The sequence below is a fragment of the Chlamydotis macqueenii genome, chromosome 7 (assembly GCF_036417535.1).
Source record: "Chlamydotis macqueenii isolate bChlMac1 chromosome 7, bChlMac1.mat, whole genome shotgun sequence".
In the NCBI taxonomy this organism is placed as follows: Eukaryota; Metazoa; Chordata; class Aves; order Otidiformes; family Otididae; genus Chlamydotis; species Chlamydotis macqueenii.
In genome coordinates this window covers 13,385,385-13,400,852 of record NC_141562.1, presented here as the reverse complement: position 1 = coordinate 13,400,852, position 15,468 = coordinate 13,385,385, and the positions used below count along the sequence as shown (strand labels likewise).

The 15,468-nt window shown below is 41.6% G+C and overlaps 1 protein-coding gene across 1 annotated transcript; it reads right to left on the bottom strand.

Moving 5' to 3' along the window:
• Positions 1 to 258: 258 nt before the first annotated feature.
• LOC104475263 (nucleolar RNA helicase 2) lies at positions 259 to 14,534 on the bottom strand. The gene is made up of 15 exons (XM_086752558.1): positions 14,395 to 14,534; positions 13,565 to 13,831; positions 12,195 to 12,270; positions 11,318 to 11,496; positions 9,627 to 9,744; positions 8,530 to 8,715; positions 7,886 to 8,031; positions 7,037 to 7,186; positions 5,208 to 5,369; positions 4,342 to 4,461; positions 3,499 to 3,572; positions 3,160 to 3,319; positions 2,719 to 2,853; positions 1,685 to 1,729; positions 259 to 863 (listed from the first exon to the last, which is right to left on the bottom strand). The coding sequence occupies exons 1-15, from the start codon at positions 14,497 to 14,499 to the stop codon at positions 663 to 665; spliced, it is 2,124 nt and encodes a 707-aa protein (XP_086608684.1). The 5' UTR covers positions 14,500 to 14,534; the 3' UTR covers positions 259 to 662.
• Positions 14,535 to 15,468: the final 934 nt, after the last annotated feature.

Genomic DNA, 15,468 nt, shown 5'->3' with positions numbered 1-15,468 from the left:
GCCCGGCCCGCCCCTTCCGCCGGTGCTGGGTGACCGGTCCCTTCCGCCGGTGCTCGGTTCCCTTCCACCGGTGCTGGGTGACCGGTCCCTTCCGCCGGCTTCCCCCGCGCCACCGCTTCAAACTGCAGCACCCGCCCTGCGCAACAACGCGGGTAAATGCCGCCGGTACCGTAAAAATCACACTCCAACCGTGTACGCTCAAACCACGCCGCTCCCCACTGTCCACCACACGCAGTTTTAAAACCTTCTAACAGGATATGAACTTGTAAAATAATATTTTAATTATTTTTTTTGAAAATGTACAGGTTTGACCAGGAGTTAAGATCTATATATTAAACAGTGAGCCAGGCTACAGTTTTGAAGGCAACAGACAGATTCTGGAATAAAGATTTAGGTCTTACAGGGGAAACGGCAATACAGGAAAGAAAGGAAACAATTTTTCTTGTGGGTTTTTTTTTTGTTTGTTTGTTTTCTGGGTTTTTTTTGTTGTTTTGTTTTGTGGTTTTTTTTAAGTGAAAAGGATCTCTTTTATGACCAAAGTAGTACAGAGAAGAAAAAGATCTGAATGACAGATTTTTTCCAAGTGGTACAATAGGAACCGCCTATTTTAACATAATACAAAATACTGCAGTCCCATTTCTTCCACTTCTGGATTGTTGAAGTTAACGATCAAATGCTCTGCCAAAACTTCGTTTCTGGCCTCTGCCTCTGAATCTGTTTCTACCAGAGCCACCACGCCGCCCGTTCCTGGCGCTTGAGAAGCTTCGGCCATTTCCTCCATCACCTCCTCGTTGTGATTCTACTAACTCAGGTAATTCAGTCGCCACGCACAAACGCCATTGTTTTGAATCTTCCCATCTTGCCTATTGAAATAAAATCAGACATATTAAGTTAAATTCCAGGCATGCATATACAGGGTATTTCATAATTACTAAATTTGCTCAACTGAAAAGGAAAAAATTGTGAGCTCATAGAGGGGATTCAAGTTTCTAACTGAAGTGGTCAATACCGGTTTCAAAAATTTAAGCGTAAGACCTACAGCTGACTGAGTACACCTCAGACACTCCAGAACAGAACTGAAACCCACCTTAGAGCTTTACAGAGCAGCCTCACCAGTAAGCTCTTTCCCCACCTTTCATTTATTAAGAATACCACTGTAAGTATTACTGATCACAAATTTGCACCCTCCCCTCAATTCCCCTCTAACAGAACCAAAAATTGTTTTAGGAGTGAATGAATACCAGGGCATGAGGGTATGCAGATACACTAAGGGAGAAGTAGCGGAAGGAAAGATTGCAAGTCTAGGGAATTTTGGCATGGGAATACGAATTCTGCCAAGAATTCTCTTTTCTGTGGAAGGAATTCTGGATGAAAAGATGGTGGGGAGAGAAAATGGAAAAAAAGGGGATTTTATAGTGTAACGAGACTCGTTGCCTCCAAAGATTCATTCAGCAGCAGTAGCAAGGGGTGTTGTTCACACCACCACTTCTTCTCGGTGCAAAAGTCTCAAGCTACAGATTTTTGGAGATAGTTTTGCTTTCCTAAAGCATTCCCTTGTATGCTTGTTCTGTTCCTCAGTTCCTTCGAAGCCATCCCTTTTGCCACTAGAAAAGGCTACATGTTTTCTGCATAACCCAGTCCAGCCAGTTTTATCTACAGTAACCAGCCATCTCAATGAACGTACCTCTACCTCCTGTCGGTCTGCTGCAGGAATATCAAAGCATACACCCTAAAAAGAGAGGATAATTTTAATGGATACTTGTTACACACACAGTTTATACTTTAATGGGCTTGTATCCCTATTGATACAGTTACACACACATTTTTCTCTCCTCTGCATAACTAGTACTTCCAATTCACATTTTCTTGCTTTTTAACAATAAGCTTATAACCCTCTCCACCCTAAACTGTGGTCTATTGGCACCAGAAAAATAACAGCTGAAGAAGGGATAAAAGAATGGCATGTGTTAACAGCACGGAAATTAATTAAGTCATCAAGATCACAGCATCAATATGTACAATTTTATTGATCTGGGTGTGTTGAGAAACAAGAAATATACCCAGAAAAGCAAAAAGATAAAGCAAATCAGCCGTACAGCCTAACAATTCACAAAAGCAGGACATAAGCATTCCTCATCCTTGTATGTCACCACAAATAATCCTGGACAGGCTATTTGATCGCACATTTTCGTGTTTGTGAAAACATGTGTGAATTCTCAGACAAGAGCAGCGAGGGGAGTCAGTTTAGTTTAAAATAACTGTCTCTCAGTGAGCTTTGCTACAGTTGTTGCAACGCTTAAGTATGCAACCCAAAAAGTAACTTCCTGTTCTTTCTGTTTCTGGTACCAGAAATAGGACAGACATGCACAATCAGAACTGACTGTCTTTAAAAATTCTGTTCTCTGTTTTGTCAGTAATGCACAGTAAACACGGCTCATACCTTTTACCTGCTCTGCTATCCCTATAGCCGTGCAATATTCTGCGTTATATTACCTCCTTAGCATGTCCGTGGAGCCCTAAGCCCCTGAGATACTTAAGCCCTAATGAAACAGACCGAGACCAATCCTTCTAACAGAGTCACGTCCTTATCAACAGAGCCTGGAATGGGAAAAAAAAAAAAAAAAAAAAAAAAAAAAAAGACCAAATATCTCCCCTGACAATTGCTTAGAAAAGGCTACAACCAGAAGAGCTCAGCAGCAAAGATACAAAAAAGCTTACCATTTTTCCCTTGAGGAAACACATTCTGTTCACTTTCCTGTCAACATCATCACCCAACAGCTCTCGCAGTCTTCGCCAAGCGTAGCTCATATTGTTTATTTCTTCAGAGCAGCGCAGTATCATTGTAACAAAGCCCTAAAGAGTAAGAAATTAGGCGTGCTCCGCTCAGTCGGAGGAATAAGCTCCAGCACATCTATCAGACAAGAAACTTGTTAATTTACAGTTTATAAATTAAATTTTCCAGTGGATACTGTTACGGGAGAGCAAGTATATTTATAGGCACTATATTCTTGCTTTTAACCAAGTTAGTAATTCCTAGTGACTTAAGTACAGTTCCCACAAACAAAATCATAGGAAGACAAATAATTCTCTATTTAAACAACAAAGAAGCATGTTGGTTTTTTTCAGACACAAGACAAATGTTAAGCCATACACCCTTACCACATCTGAGTTCAGCAGAGAGCGCTGTTCAATGGAAGTAGCGCCTGAAATATGGGCTAGAGCTGCAGCCAGAGCATTAACTGGTCCCTTTTCTTCTATTAGCAACCGAGCAGATTCTTTGAAATACTCAATAGCAGTCTGAGGAACAGAATCCAGACACCTAAGTAATTAAAGCAAAAAAAAAAAAAAAAAATTATACACAAGTATCACTAGGCTCTGGACAGAAGAAAAATAGCAGTCTAAGACTTTAATGCAATCAGTTCAGAGAGACAGCAATGAGCAAATCAAACAGCCCTTCTAACTAGGAAGATACAACAGGGCTCGAGTCACGGAACATACCTGATGGCGTCTTTGCTGGAAGCCTTTATTATATCTGTTGCAGTAGGAACGCCGACACGCTTGAATGTAATGCCCTGAAATGTAAAAAGCAAAATACAAATGAAAGTTGCAGACCATAAATAATTCAGTTCTAAAGCAGCAATGAAACAAGCTTTTAAATCTATCTTTTTTTCTTCTTCTTTTCACCTTTTAACTCCCAACTTTTGCTAGGGAAAATTACAAGGTTAAGCTTACAGGGAAGTGGCTAACACTTAAAAGCCTTTTATGTACCAGGTCAGTTTACATGATCCAGTGGCCTTAAACTGAAATAAAGAGACCATTTTGGCAGACTCCACAGGAAAAATAGTCCTACAAATTCTAAATTACTAATTTTAGTCTGGTTTACTTGGATTTAAGCGCAAGTTACACAGCCTTTCCAAACGTACGCCTGAGTTTCACGTGCCAGCTCTCATCCCAACTGAATACTTAGTTGGCGAGAAAACTGCCATATGGAACAGTGCACAAAGTGCAAAACTGGAAGTAAGAGCTCTCAGTAAAGCTACACATACACAAACCACTGATCAGACAACAAGCCAGGCTGAACGCTAAGCTGAAATCCTGCTAGCTTTTTCTCATTTCCACAGGTTCAATCTCACTGGCATTTGCTGAAAAAGTATGAGCATGATAATCTGCAGCGCGCTCCTTGTTCCACGGTAATGGAGTGTACCCAAACTCTGCAAGACAACTGGATGCTGTAAAAGCTATATTCTGCAATCGAACTGTTGAACAAAACATGAAGATTTTACATGCTACTCTAATACATCACATTTGAGTGCTCAGGATTAGAAGAAAACTATACTTTACCGCTTTTTGTTCCACGTATCTTAATTGATATTCTTCCTTTCGTTGATAAAAACAGATACAGATCCCTGTTCGTCCAGCTCGACCTGTGCGCCCAGAACGATGGATATAGGACTCCACATCCTTCAAAATAAATAGCCTTATGACTTTTCCAATTCACTGCATTCACATAACTTAGCAGAAGCTATTACAGTTAAGCCTGAACAATACATAGTAACTGCATCAGAGAATTAAATTAAAAACCATTGTTTCACTGAAGTCAAATGAATAAGCTGTTCCATAACCCCATAAAAATCAGTTTGAAAGACAAAACCATGAGCATGGAGCAACTAAGTCTTGCTTTGGCATCACCACTGAGAGTATGAGAAAACATTTTGAGTGTATATACCTCTATAGCAATCCCACTCACCCTTCTGCATACCAGCTTGAGCATGGCTACCGAGATACTAATAGAAAATTCACTGAAAAATTATCTTGTTTCTTTCAAACTCTCTTAACTCGGCCAATGTTATCACTGTTGGGGCCCCCTCCACATGCATGCCCCTATTTAGTGAATCGTTCTTGCAAGACAAACAGCCTTTCTTGACTTCCCAGCGCTTCCAGACTTGCAATCACCATATGTAGCCTTGAAGGGAGAGGCTTTGAACAGCCTTAAACGAAGGCGTTTTAAGGAGATCGTCTTTAAACATACTAGGGACTGATGCACTCTGAAAAAAAATCCTCTAAGAAACTACGTTTATATATCAGGACATTCCTTACCCTGAAATGCAATGCTGATATTGTGTGGTGAATACCATCACCTGATAGCATTTACTACTTTAAAACAAAACTACAAAATTATTACAAGACACAACATAGCCTTCTCCTACCTTTGGTGGTGAACTTTGTACAACCAGGTCAACTTCAGGGATATCTAAACCACGGGCAGCTACGTTGGTGGCAACCAGAACTTTAAATGTACCATTTCTAAAACCTTTCAGTGTGATCTCTCTCTGCTTCTGAGGAATGTCACCATGCAATGATTGGCAATCCTGAAAAACAGTATTATTATAGGACTGTACCAAAATCTGAGGCAGTACTCCATTTTATAGCCAGAGTTTGTATTTGAGGCATCTTAAGACATTTACTCAGTATTTCTTATCCATATATGTCAAAAGATCTTTAACAAAGGTAAGAAAACGAATCAAAACATGTGTCATATCTCCACCTCTAATTACTGTGACCTATGAAAACAACTATACTCTAACTTGCCATCCACACCAGCTATGCAAGCCTTAGCTGTTCCAAAACAGTCATTGACAATTTTCTCAGGCCTTATTATTCGTTTAGACATCTTCTCCAAAATACTGTTGCTTCTTAATCCCCCTTAATATATTAATTTTCCCCACTACCAATTAAAGGATTAAAGTATAAGTGGCACTTAAAAAAAAAAAAAACCACACACATTAACTACAGCTTCAAAGATATTTTTAAAAAATCCAAACATTTTGAAAGTTCTGTGTCACAGCAATAACAAGTATGAAGACCAAATACACAAAAACTGGGTTTTTTCCTCCACATTTCACAGCTTGCCTGTGAAACAGCTGCCATGTTTTCCACGTGTAAACTGAGTGATTTGAAAAAATAGTAACACAATGCTAGGGTCAGCACAGAACTCAAAAACTCTTCTTCAGACAGGAATATAGTCTGTTAACTAGTATTAATATGCTAAAACAGAAACATCTAAGGAATTTCCTTCTCTTACCTGCCAAGATCAGAGTTCCGCATTGCCTACGCAAGATTTGATATCACTAACACCAGTAACGCAGGATAAGGCTCCATGCCCAGGTTTAGTTGTTAGTGAGGTCATGTAGGAGTGTGGGAAAAACACTCCTGAACAGTTGTGGCAGATAAAAAAAACCTCTCCTTCTCTAGGAACATAATGCTATACTTTCTAAATACAACTTAATCCATCTCCTCAATGAAAACACTTACAGAAAAAGTACTGCTGTGATACCAGCACCGAAAATGAGCATGCAGTGCCAGTGGCACTAACACGTCACCAATGTTGCACCACTATATCAATGAGTTATTCTCCACCAGTGCTACAGTGTGCTGTACCAGAAATCTCAAGTATACACTAAAGCTCATTCACAAGAGATGGCAGATTGAATTCTGTGTATACATCATTAAACTCTCCATAACAGTGAATAAACATCTTAAAGACAACTCAGATATAGCCTCTGGCATATTAGGGCTTTAACTCTAATTGCCCCCGACAACACTAACGTCAGCATTACAGCTCAGTAACTGCTGTTCCAGTACCATGACCTGTTATCCTAGCAGCTTTCTAAGTCTACCACCATTTTTTAAACCAAGACAGTCCTCTTTACAGAAAAAAATAATTCACAGCTGTTTCATTTAATGTCAATGAGAACTCTTCTTTCAAGAAAAAAAAAAAATCCTTTGTAGCCCACTATCTGTTAGTGCAGCCTGAAGACTATAGTCCTGAAGACTATAAAGCGGTAAACTTTCGACTAGCGTGGTTTTTTTAAAAGGTTCTCCTTGGCAGCTTTAAAACTACCTGACCACCTGCAAAAGCCTGCCTTATCTGCTTTGAAATTCTCTCTTAAAAAAATTACTCAGCACAGGCCTGGTATCAACATAGGGTTGATACATCTCTGACAGGTTTTGTTACTTAACACAGATTATAAAATACCTGTTTGATTGAAGCATTCAGAGCCAGCTCGTTTGCCTCCTTTTTGGTCTCACAAAAAACAATGGTCCTCCCGTGGCTGCCACTGTAGACCTGAATGACATCTCCAATAACTGCAGCTCTCTGAGACCAGTGACACTCTATGGCCAAATGCTATGGAGAAGAATTCCAGTATTTAGCTTACAGAAAAACACATGATTCTTTTATTAATACATTTGAAACTCTAAAATTCAGAAATACTAAAGAGTTATACAGTTTCCTGATGGGCAAAACATGCTAACTCATGTTCCTAGAACCTGCAAAATCCATAAGGCTCTTATGTCCACCATGATTACTCCAACATTGTGAAATAATTACAGTAACAGAAAAAAAAAAAAAAAAGAATTGATTCAAGCTTCATGAATTGTATTCCTTGATATTTACTGCATAGCAAGCAAAGGCCTAGTGGGAGATACCACTGGAAGTTTGAAAAAACTCCTGTACACAGAATAGCAGAATTTGGCCACAATGTCTGTGGTGATTTAAAAGAGCCAGGTTGATGTTAATGTGTGGCTTTTGCTTCCAACTCGGATAAATTCAGATACTGCTTTTCTCTGAAAACCAACAGAACGGATAACTGAACCCTCACTCTACCCAAGATGTCTATAAGGTTACTGAACGCTGTCAGAAGAGAGACAGATCCTAAACCTAGAACAGTCTGAGTAGCTGTAATGTACCTTATGCTTAAAAAATAATTCTGAAAACAACTTTCAACATCACCCTGACAATGTACCTTAGGATGGGATGACCATTTGCAGCATAAAGGAAAAGGGAAGAGGCTTGAAAACATCCCACATTAGACAGAGTACTCACTTCTACTGTTGTAGCAGCCTTTTGAGTTCTTTTTCCAATAAGGTCAATCTGTTCATATTTAGACTTCATGTATTTCTTAGCCACATCATACACCCAGTGTGGGCAAGTTGCAGAAAACAGTAGTGTCTGGGGATTGTCTTCAGAATCTTAGAACACAGAACAATGTTTCACAGACTTCTTATGTTTCATCTTACAGATGTATACAAGTCAATTAAACAAGTTATTAAATGCATTACCAACATCTAGAGAAAAAGCACACTCCAGAAAGTCTAAATATTTTCAAGATTAGGAAAAAAGCTACTATGACCAAAAGTCCAGTATATTTTCAAGTGATTAAAAGGGTAAAAAGCTTCTAATTCCTTTTAACTGGAAAAAGTCCAAGTACAACTTATAGATACATGTCAAATAAAGTTATTTACAGATCCCTAGGTACTGGATTTTAAGCTTTGCAAAGGTTCTGTGAATGATTTCCACTTTCACAACAGTTCCTCATGCACTGCGTTCACAGTATATTCCCTACAATACAAAGTATTCAGTCATTTCTAAACAAAGCCACCTTGCAACTGTCAGAAAAATACACCTGAATTTTGGCAGACTAAGTTATTACTAATATTTCCTACTGTTTGCTTAAATATTGAGATTACCTTTCTTGTATGCAACTCGTAAAATGTCTTCCACTTGCTCAGCAAATCCCATGTCCAGCATCTGGTCAACTTCATCGAGTACAACATGTTTCACCTTGGTAAGGTCCAGCTTGCCACTCTGCAGATGGTCTTTGATTCGACCAGGCGTCCCAACCAAAATGTCAATGCCACTTCTCATGAGATCAACTGAGAAACAGGAAACAGCGGAAGAGGAGTTAGCAATGAAGTAAGGAGCACGAGAAACACGTGGAAGCTAAGTAACAATGAAACAGCTTCTTAAACCACTCATGAGTACTCTCCTTACAAATGTAAGTAAGAACAAATGATAAATAGGAGGTGAAAACTCGGGGGAAAAAAAGCAATAAAAACGTAAGATAGAAGCTCTACTGCTCTTCCTGAAGGAAAAAAGATTTCCCGTCTCCCTTCCCTCTTCCCATGATTCAAATAAAGCGGCAAAGAGCTTCTTTTAACATAACTTGGAAATAGTTAGCTTTTCTCAAATTGTCTACCTTAATTGGAAACTTAAAAAAAAAAAAAAAATCTTTATTTTATTCGACTATCCGAATTACTGAAATCAGCTCTTTCCTGAAGTTCTGCAGGAAAAAAAAAATAATCCCTAATGTCTCAAGATAAATTATGAAGAAAGAGCTTATTTTCATTGGGCTCTCACTTGCCTTTACAACCATCAAGACAGTAAATTATGCTGCCACAATACAGAAATTCTTCTCCACTTTACACATCCTCTAGATATCCCATATCACACAGAAAAACCCCACATCCACTCACAGCTCTAAGACTAAACATTTTTTAAAGAAAATATAAATGTTTACAAGAACCTAAACCCAAATACTCGGTATACACACAGTATAATCTCTTTCACTTTCATTTAAAGTACACAAGTAGACAAGGAACACGAAGAATATAATTGAGAGCTACAGTTGCTTCTCATCATAAGAAGATATACTCTGAGCTACTGAATTCCCCAAGAACACCCTCCAGTTTTTGAGTTAAAAGTGTGTGTTTGGAAGGACCCAACTGTATGTCTCAAATATATCAGTCAATCAACATTTCCATTACTAGTAGTAAGCGTCACTTACTTTGTCCGTTATATGGAGTTCCTCCATAAAAACAAGCTACTGTTAGTTTTCTTGTGATATCCTTGAAATCTTTGGCAACCTGGTTTGCCAGCTCTCTCGTTGGACAAAGAACTAGTACCTAGACAGCGGACAGACAAATAAATGTTCTCTTAGCATGGCTTCTGCCAAGAAACCACTGGACTTCTAATCATTAGGTTAGGTCTGACCTAACTTTACATAACTTTAGAAAAAAAAAAAAAAAAATTGGTTTAAATAGTTATCTAAGCAAAGATTAGAGAAACACACTGCTTAAGTCTCTTGTAACATCATTAATCTCCTTCAGCACATACTCATTTAGGACAGGCTAAATTCTTTTTAAACAAGATAAACAGGAGGTACTTAAATCTTATTTAACTTTAGCTCTTGAACAGATCAGCTGCAAGTTTCCTCTACATGCACATATGCTGTTTGAGTATCCTTGACTGAAGGAGTTGGGTGATAAAAGGTTTTTACACACGCTCAGTAATGCTTCAGGGTCCTGCAAGGTGTGAGAAAGAGCTATCAACTGTCTCTCAGCTTCCCTGTGACTCAGGGAAACATACGTTCCATCTGCAAAGCTGGTGTTCAGCATGTTTCCGGAGCCTGTGCCGATACCCTCGCAGATGTAACCAAGGACCATCCTCTCTGTCAACATACAGCTTCACTGCAGGTGATGGACAAGCTACTAGCTGGGAGTTTTAACTAATTTAGTTTAACGTGTGACTGCAGTACTACTGCTCTCAAGCCTGGCATCAGTGGCTTGACAAAAGGAACCTTAAAGTCCTTATCCTGTTACTTCTTTCAATATTGAAACACATTACAAAAAAGAAAGTAGTACTGCACTATGGAGCATGAGGCCTGAAATCTTTTTTATTTCAAGACTTAGAACTCCCTCAAAGAAAGCTTTCCCTTCTCCGAAAGACTCTGCCAGATCTAGAGCCAGCACTCTCAGTCAGACAGCCAACACGATGGGCAGAGGCAAATAAAACAGCTAGTACTAGTTTTGGAATGACTTTCAGGTTATCTACAAGAGGGGTGACCAGATGAAATAAATTGACAAAAAATAAATTTCCACTATTAACAGGAATAGAATCAGCTTTAGCCTATCTAGTTTTGGAGGGCATCATAAGAATTTGGTGAAAAAACAGACATGGTATTCCAAAGCAGAATGCAGACAGCTCATAATGAATCTGCATTCTCTGGAGCAGAAGCTTCAGTATCTGACGGTGGTTCTAGTGAAAACTAAGTCTATTTTAAAACCTCCCACTATCTACGCATTTAAATAAACATGTTTAAGTAGACAGCTTTTATCAATCAGAAAAAGTCACTAATCTGTTACTAATTTGGGAGAGAAACAAGCATCCAGTAACCATGGACCTGAACATGTAAGGTGACTGAACAAAAATTAAACAGGAACCTGTTGAACACCTGTAGTTTTGGTCCCCCTGTACGCAGAAAAAGGAACTGACAAGTGGACAAAGTTATTGTGCTCTTTACTTTTGATCAGAGGGAGTTCATGCAGGCAAAGCCCCATGAACACAGCTTTCAAATAAACTTTAACGGGGGTTAGCTTAGCCCTGCACAAACCTGAAGAACTTTTCCAGCAGGTTAAGAATCTGAATCACTCAGATATAAGACAAAGCAAAATCAGCATTCTAACGAAGCACAGTTACCTTTGGTGAACGGCCTCTTCGTCTTTCCTGTGAGTCTCCCTGAAGCTTTTCAATTAAGGGAATAGCAAAAGAGAATGTTTTCCCCGTTCCAGTTCGTGCTTGAGCAATTACATCTTTGCCAGAATATACTGGGTTGAAGGTCTTCACTTGCACAGGAAACAGGTACGTCACTCCTCGAGCTGTGACAATTTCAAGAGACTTCCTTAACACGACCACTTTACAGTGTTATTGCGTACTCTTCAGAGGAAGTTATTCCAAGCGGAACTTCCATCAACTTTAAAGTAAGTCAGGACTATACCATCACCTCCACCGATTTATTTCATCACAGAGGTCATTCGTAAAGAGTGTCCATGTCACTCTCCCACTTCATACCACCATACACAGTGCTAGCTGGGACAGATGAAGTTACCAGCCTTTAATGAAAGCCTTTAAGTACTCTGGCTTTATTTATGTAATACCCCCCACCAATTTACAAAAATCTTTCTTGCACATAAAACTTATGTCAAAACCACTTCTACTTTTCTCTTAATTTCATACTAGGTCACACACAAACTAACGTCAAAAATATTAAATACAACTGGATTTCCTTTACTCGCACTGAAATAACCGTTAACTGAAAAATTCTCGCACAGAATTAATTTATTTTTGAGCTTATGTAATTTAAAATTCTACTGCAAAGGCTGAACTAGGCAATACTGCAAACAGAAAAGTCCACATTCAAAGATGTATTCAGAGCAGGCAATCAATATGCTTTCTGTATAGCATCTGTGCACAAGCAGAGCACATCTCAAAGCTCACCGGATGAATATGTTGAGCATAAAAACACAGGACAAGAGATCATTTACTTTACGTGGTCACATCACGCCAAGAAATTTACCTTGAAGAAGCTGAATAGTCCCTTTGGAAATAGAAAAATTGGAGAAAGCACCCTCTTTCTGTTCTTCAGTCATCTCCTGTTAAGCAAACAACATATCAGTTAACATTCCACGTATCGCATCGCATGACCATCAGAAAATTCAAGGTAACGGCATAGGCACTGGAGTCACACCCAAGGGTCAAATTTTCAGTGACAGAATCACAGCTGCAGCTAAAGAGCCTTCTTTGTTTTCCTTACTATCATATTTCAAAGTCAGACAGAAATGAGATATAATTTAAGACTGTCTCATATCTAATGGCATAACCCTGCAAATGCAAAACGCCCACATTAAAACTCTGAAAACTCTTAATCAACTGTTAAGATTCTATTTTAAATAATTACCAACGACCCAACAGATCACATTGTAATATGCAAGAATCAGGCTTGACCTGTAGCCTACTTCCTACTTCCCAATTAATACAGCAGTGATTGACAGATAGAGAAATCAATCCTAAAAAGAACATTACAAGGCAGAGCACCAAACACACCTACTCGGTAATGCAACACTTCCATATATTTTTTAACGGCACAGTAATTAAAACACTAAGCATGAGGAAAGAACACTAACTCTGGAAACCATGGAAACCCCGGATGCTTTGTGAAGTATCAACTGGAACAAGAAGCAAAACCAAGCAACAGCAGAACACACAGGTATAAAGACTTTCCAAAACAAATCCTAGGTACAACAAGAGATGTTTCCCCTCCAAAAAATGTGGTTCATGTCAAGCAATTTTAAAGGAACCTAACTCAAATAGAAATAGTCGGACAAAATAAAAACATTCTTGTAGAAAGGCTCAGACTTACAAAACTGTTACAGTATGATGTTGTATTACATTAAAGACCATCTGATCACATTAACAATTATTTAATAAGATACATAAACATACGTTAATACATAACTTTTCTTTTCCAGTAGCTAAAACTAAATCCCTTTTATTTCACTACAGAAGTGGTCATAATACTAAGTCGTCAGTTAAACTGTATTGGTGACAATTACAATCATATCTAATGATGCTGAATCACATTAAAGCTCCATCTCCCTGCAGCTTGTCCGTCTGCCAGCAGCTACCACGGTACCGGAATGCTGAAGTGAGGAAACCGTGGTGCACTGGTGAAAAGTCCTGCAACTTCAAGACTTTCATAATTCAAAATTTTTGCTAATAATGGACAGAAGGGACAGTTCAAGTGGCTTTAAACCCTGAAAATTTACAGCAGTCGTTCCACTGACTCGGGGGAAAACAAAAGATAACCCGCTCTAAACTTAACCTTGTTGCAATGCAGGAGTTGAAAGCTAAAGACATCACTATAACGAAAGCAATAATTAGTTTTACCTGCTCTTGCTCGCTGTCCCCGTCAGCACTTGACGTTTCACTAGAATTGCTGCGCCGTTTTTTGTTAGCGGATTTAATCTTTAAGGAAGATAACCTCGCGTTCTCCGGGCTTTCTTCTCTCACGTTACCATTTTGTTTAATTTCACTCCTTGATTTCTTGATTTTGGGGGAATCAACGTCATCCTCCGACTGCTCGCTTTCATCACTCTGAGCCTTTCTCTTCCGAGATTTGTCATGGCGTTTAGATTTCTTCTCTTTTTTCTCCTTCTGGTGAGGGACAAGGCAACACGGCGGTAAATGAAAACACACGCAGGTGATCCAAGGGACACGAAACGGAGAAGACGTTGCAGAACAGGTAAAACTAAAACTTTATGTTCTTGTTATTGGGGGGGGGGGGGGGGGTCGTGTAAAGCCACAGATCCCTCCCTGCCGCGGCCCAGGTGCTCCCAGGAGGCATTTTCCTGACCACGAGACACATTTTCGGGACCCCTTCCCCCACCCCTCGCCTCGGGGCGTACCCGAAAGGCTGGCGGGCACGACCACCCGCCCGCTCCCGCAGGCCCCACCGCCACCGCCCCGACACGAGGCGGGGGCCGCAGGCCCGCACACCCCGCTCCGCCTCCTCCCGGCAGGCCCCGCCGCCGCGCACGTGGCCGCCCGGTCGGCCCGGCACGCTCCGTGCCCGCGCCGCGCGGACCCGCCCCCGGCAGACACCACCGGGGCTGGGAAACCGGGCGAGAGACGCACCGGACGCGAGCCCCAGCGTGCAGGCGGCGCGGAGCGGCCAGGCCGTACCCGGCCGAGGAACGCCCCGCAGCCCTTCCCGCTACCTTGCGCCGCCGGCGGCTGCTCTCCAGGGCCGACTCGCTCTCCATAGGGCACTCGGGATCCGACTCGGCCCCGCTGCTGGCGCTAAACCGGGCGGCTTCAGGCATCTCCGCTGACCGGCTGCCGCCTCTCGCCACGCCGCCGCTGCTGCCGCCGCCGGTTCCTGTGTGACAGAAACAGAACCCGCCTACTGCCCGGCAACGGGAGGGGTGGGGTCGCGACGCTCACCCGCCGCCCGGCAGCCAATAGCCTGCCGCCTCCCGAAGCCGGACTACAATTCCCAGCATGCTCCGGGGGGCTCCCTCCCGGACTCCAAGGCCCAGGCTGCCCCGCGGTGAGTTTCCCGCCTTCGCCCTGAGGCGTCCGCCATGATGGGCGCGGAGAGGGAGGCGCCTGAGACAGCGAGGAGGCGGCGGCCTGCTGCTCATCCACCGGATTCCTACCGGGGCCTGCGTTGTGCCGTAGCCCCGCTGCGCCTGTAAGCCCCTGGAAGGAGTTTTTAAGGAAGCGGAAAAGCTGCTGGCGGGCGGCGGCAGCGTGAGGAGCAGAGAGGTTCGGGAAGAAGCCTGAGGGGGAAGGCCCGGTACTGGCGTGACCGAGACCGGCCATGGAGCGAGGCGGCCGGGAGAGAGCGCTGCACAAACGCAGTTTCTTCCCCTTCTTCACAGCCAGAGACGCCTTCCCTAAAATAAATCTCCCATAGCTTTAAAAACCGTTAACTGCAGCTTTAGCCTTCTGTCTCCATAACTATCGGAGACAAGTTCTCAATAGTGAGAGCCTGGCAGAGTCATTAACAGTATGACCGACCGCCTCTGTAAGATGTGAAAGGACCATAAGCCGTTGATGATTAGCATCATGAAACCAGCGCCATCTGCTTTTAGCTGCAGGAAGAAATCAGGATTAAGAAGTCAAAAGCAGGCTTCTGAACTAAAAGCTATAAAGTGATCCTGACGGCTGCCAGGATGTTGTTTCCTTAAGAGAAAGAAAGAGCAGCAGGGTTTTTCTCAAAGCAATGCCACTGACCTTACCTGTTGTCTCCTGCAGCAACACATTTTCATTTGCAAAGACCAGCTCTT

What these genes read in the sequence shown, in the direction of transcription:
- LOC104475263 (XM_086752558.1), bottom strand. Translation starts at nt 14,499, where the DNA reads ATGCCTGAAGCCGCCCGGTTTAGCGCCAGCAGCGGGGCCGAGTCGGAT. An exon ending in GGGACAGCGAGCAAGAGCAG is followed by an intron (nt 12,271 to 13,564) that starts GTAAAACTAATT and finishes TTTGCTTAACAG; the next exon opens with GAGATGACTGAAGAACAGAA. An exon ending in TGAATGCTTCAATCAAACAG is followed by an intron (nt 5,370 to 7,036) that starts GTATTTTATAAT and finishes ACTGTTTTTCAG; the next exon opens with GATTGCCAATCATTGCATGG.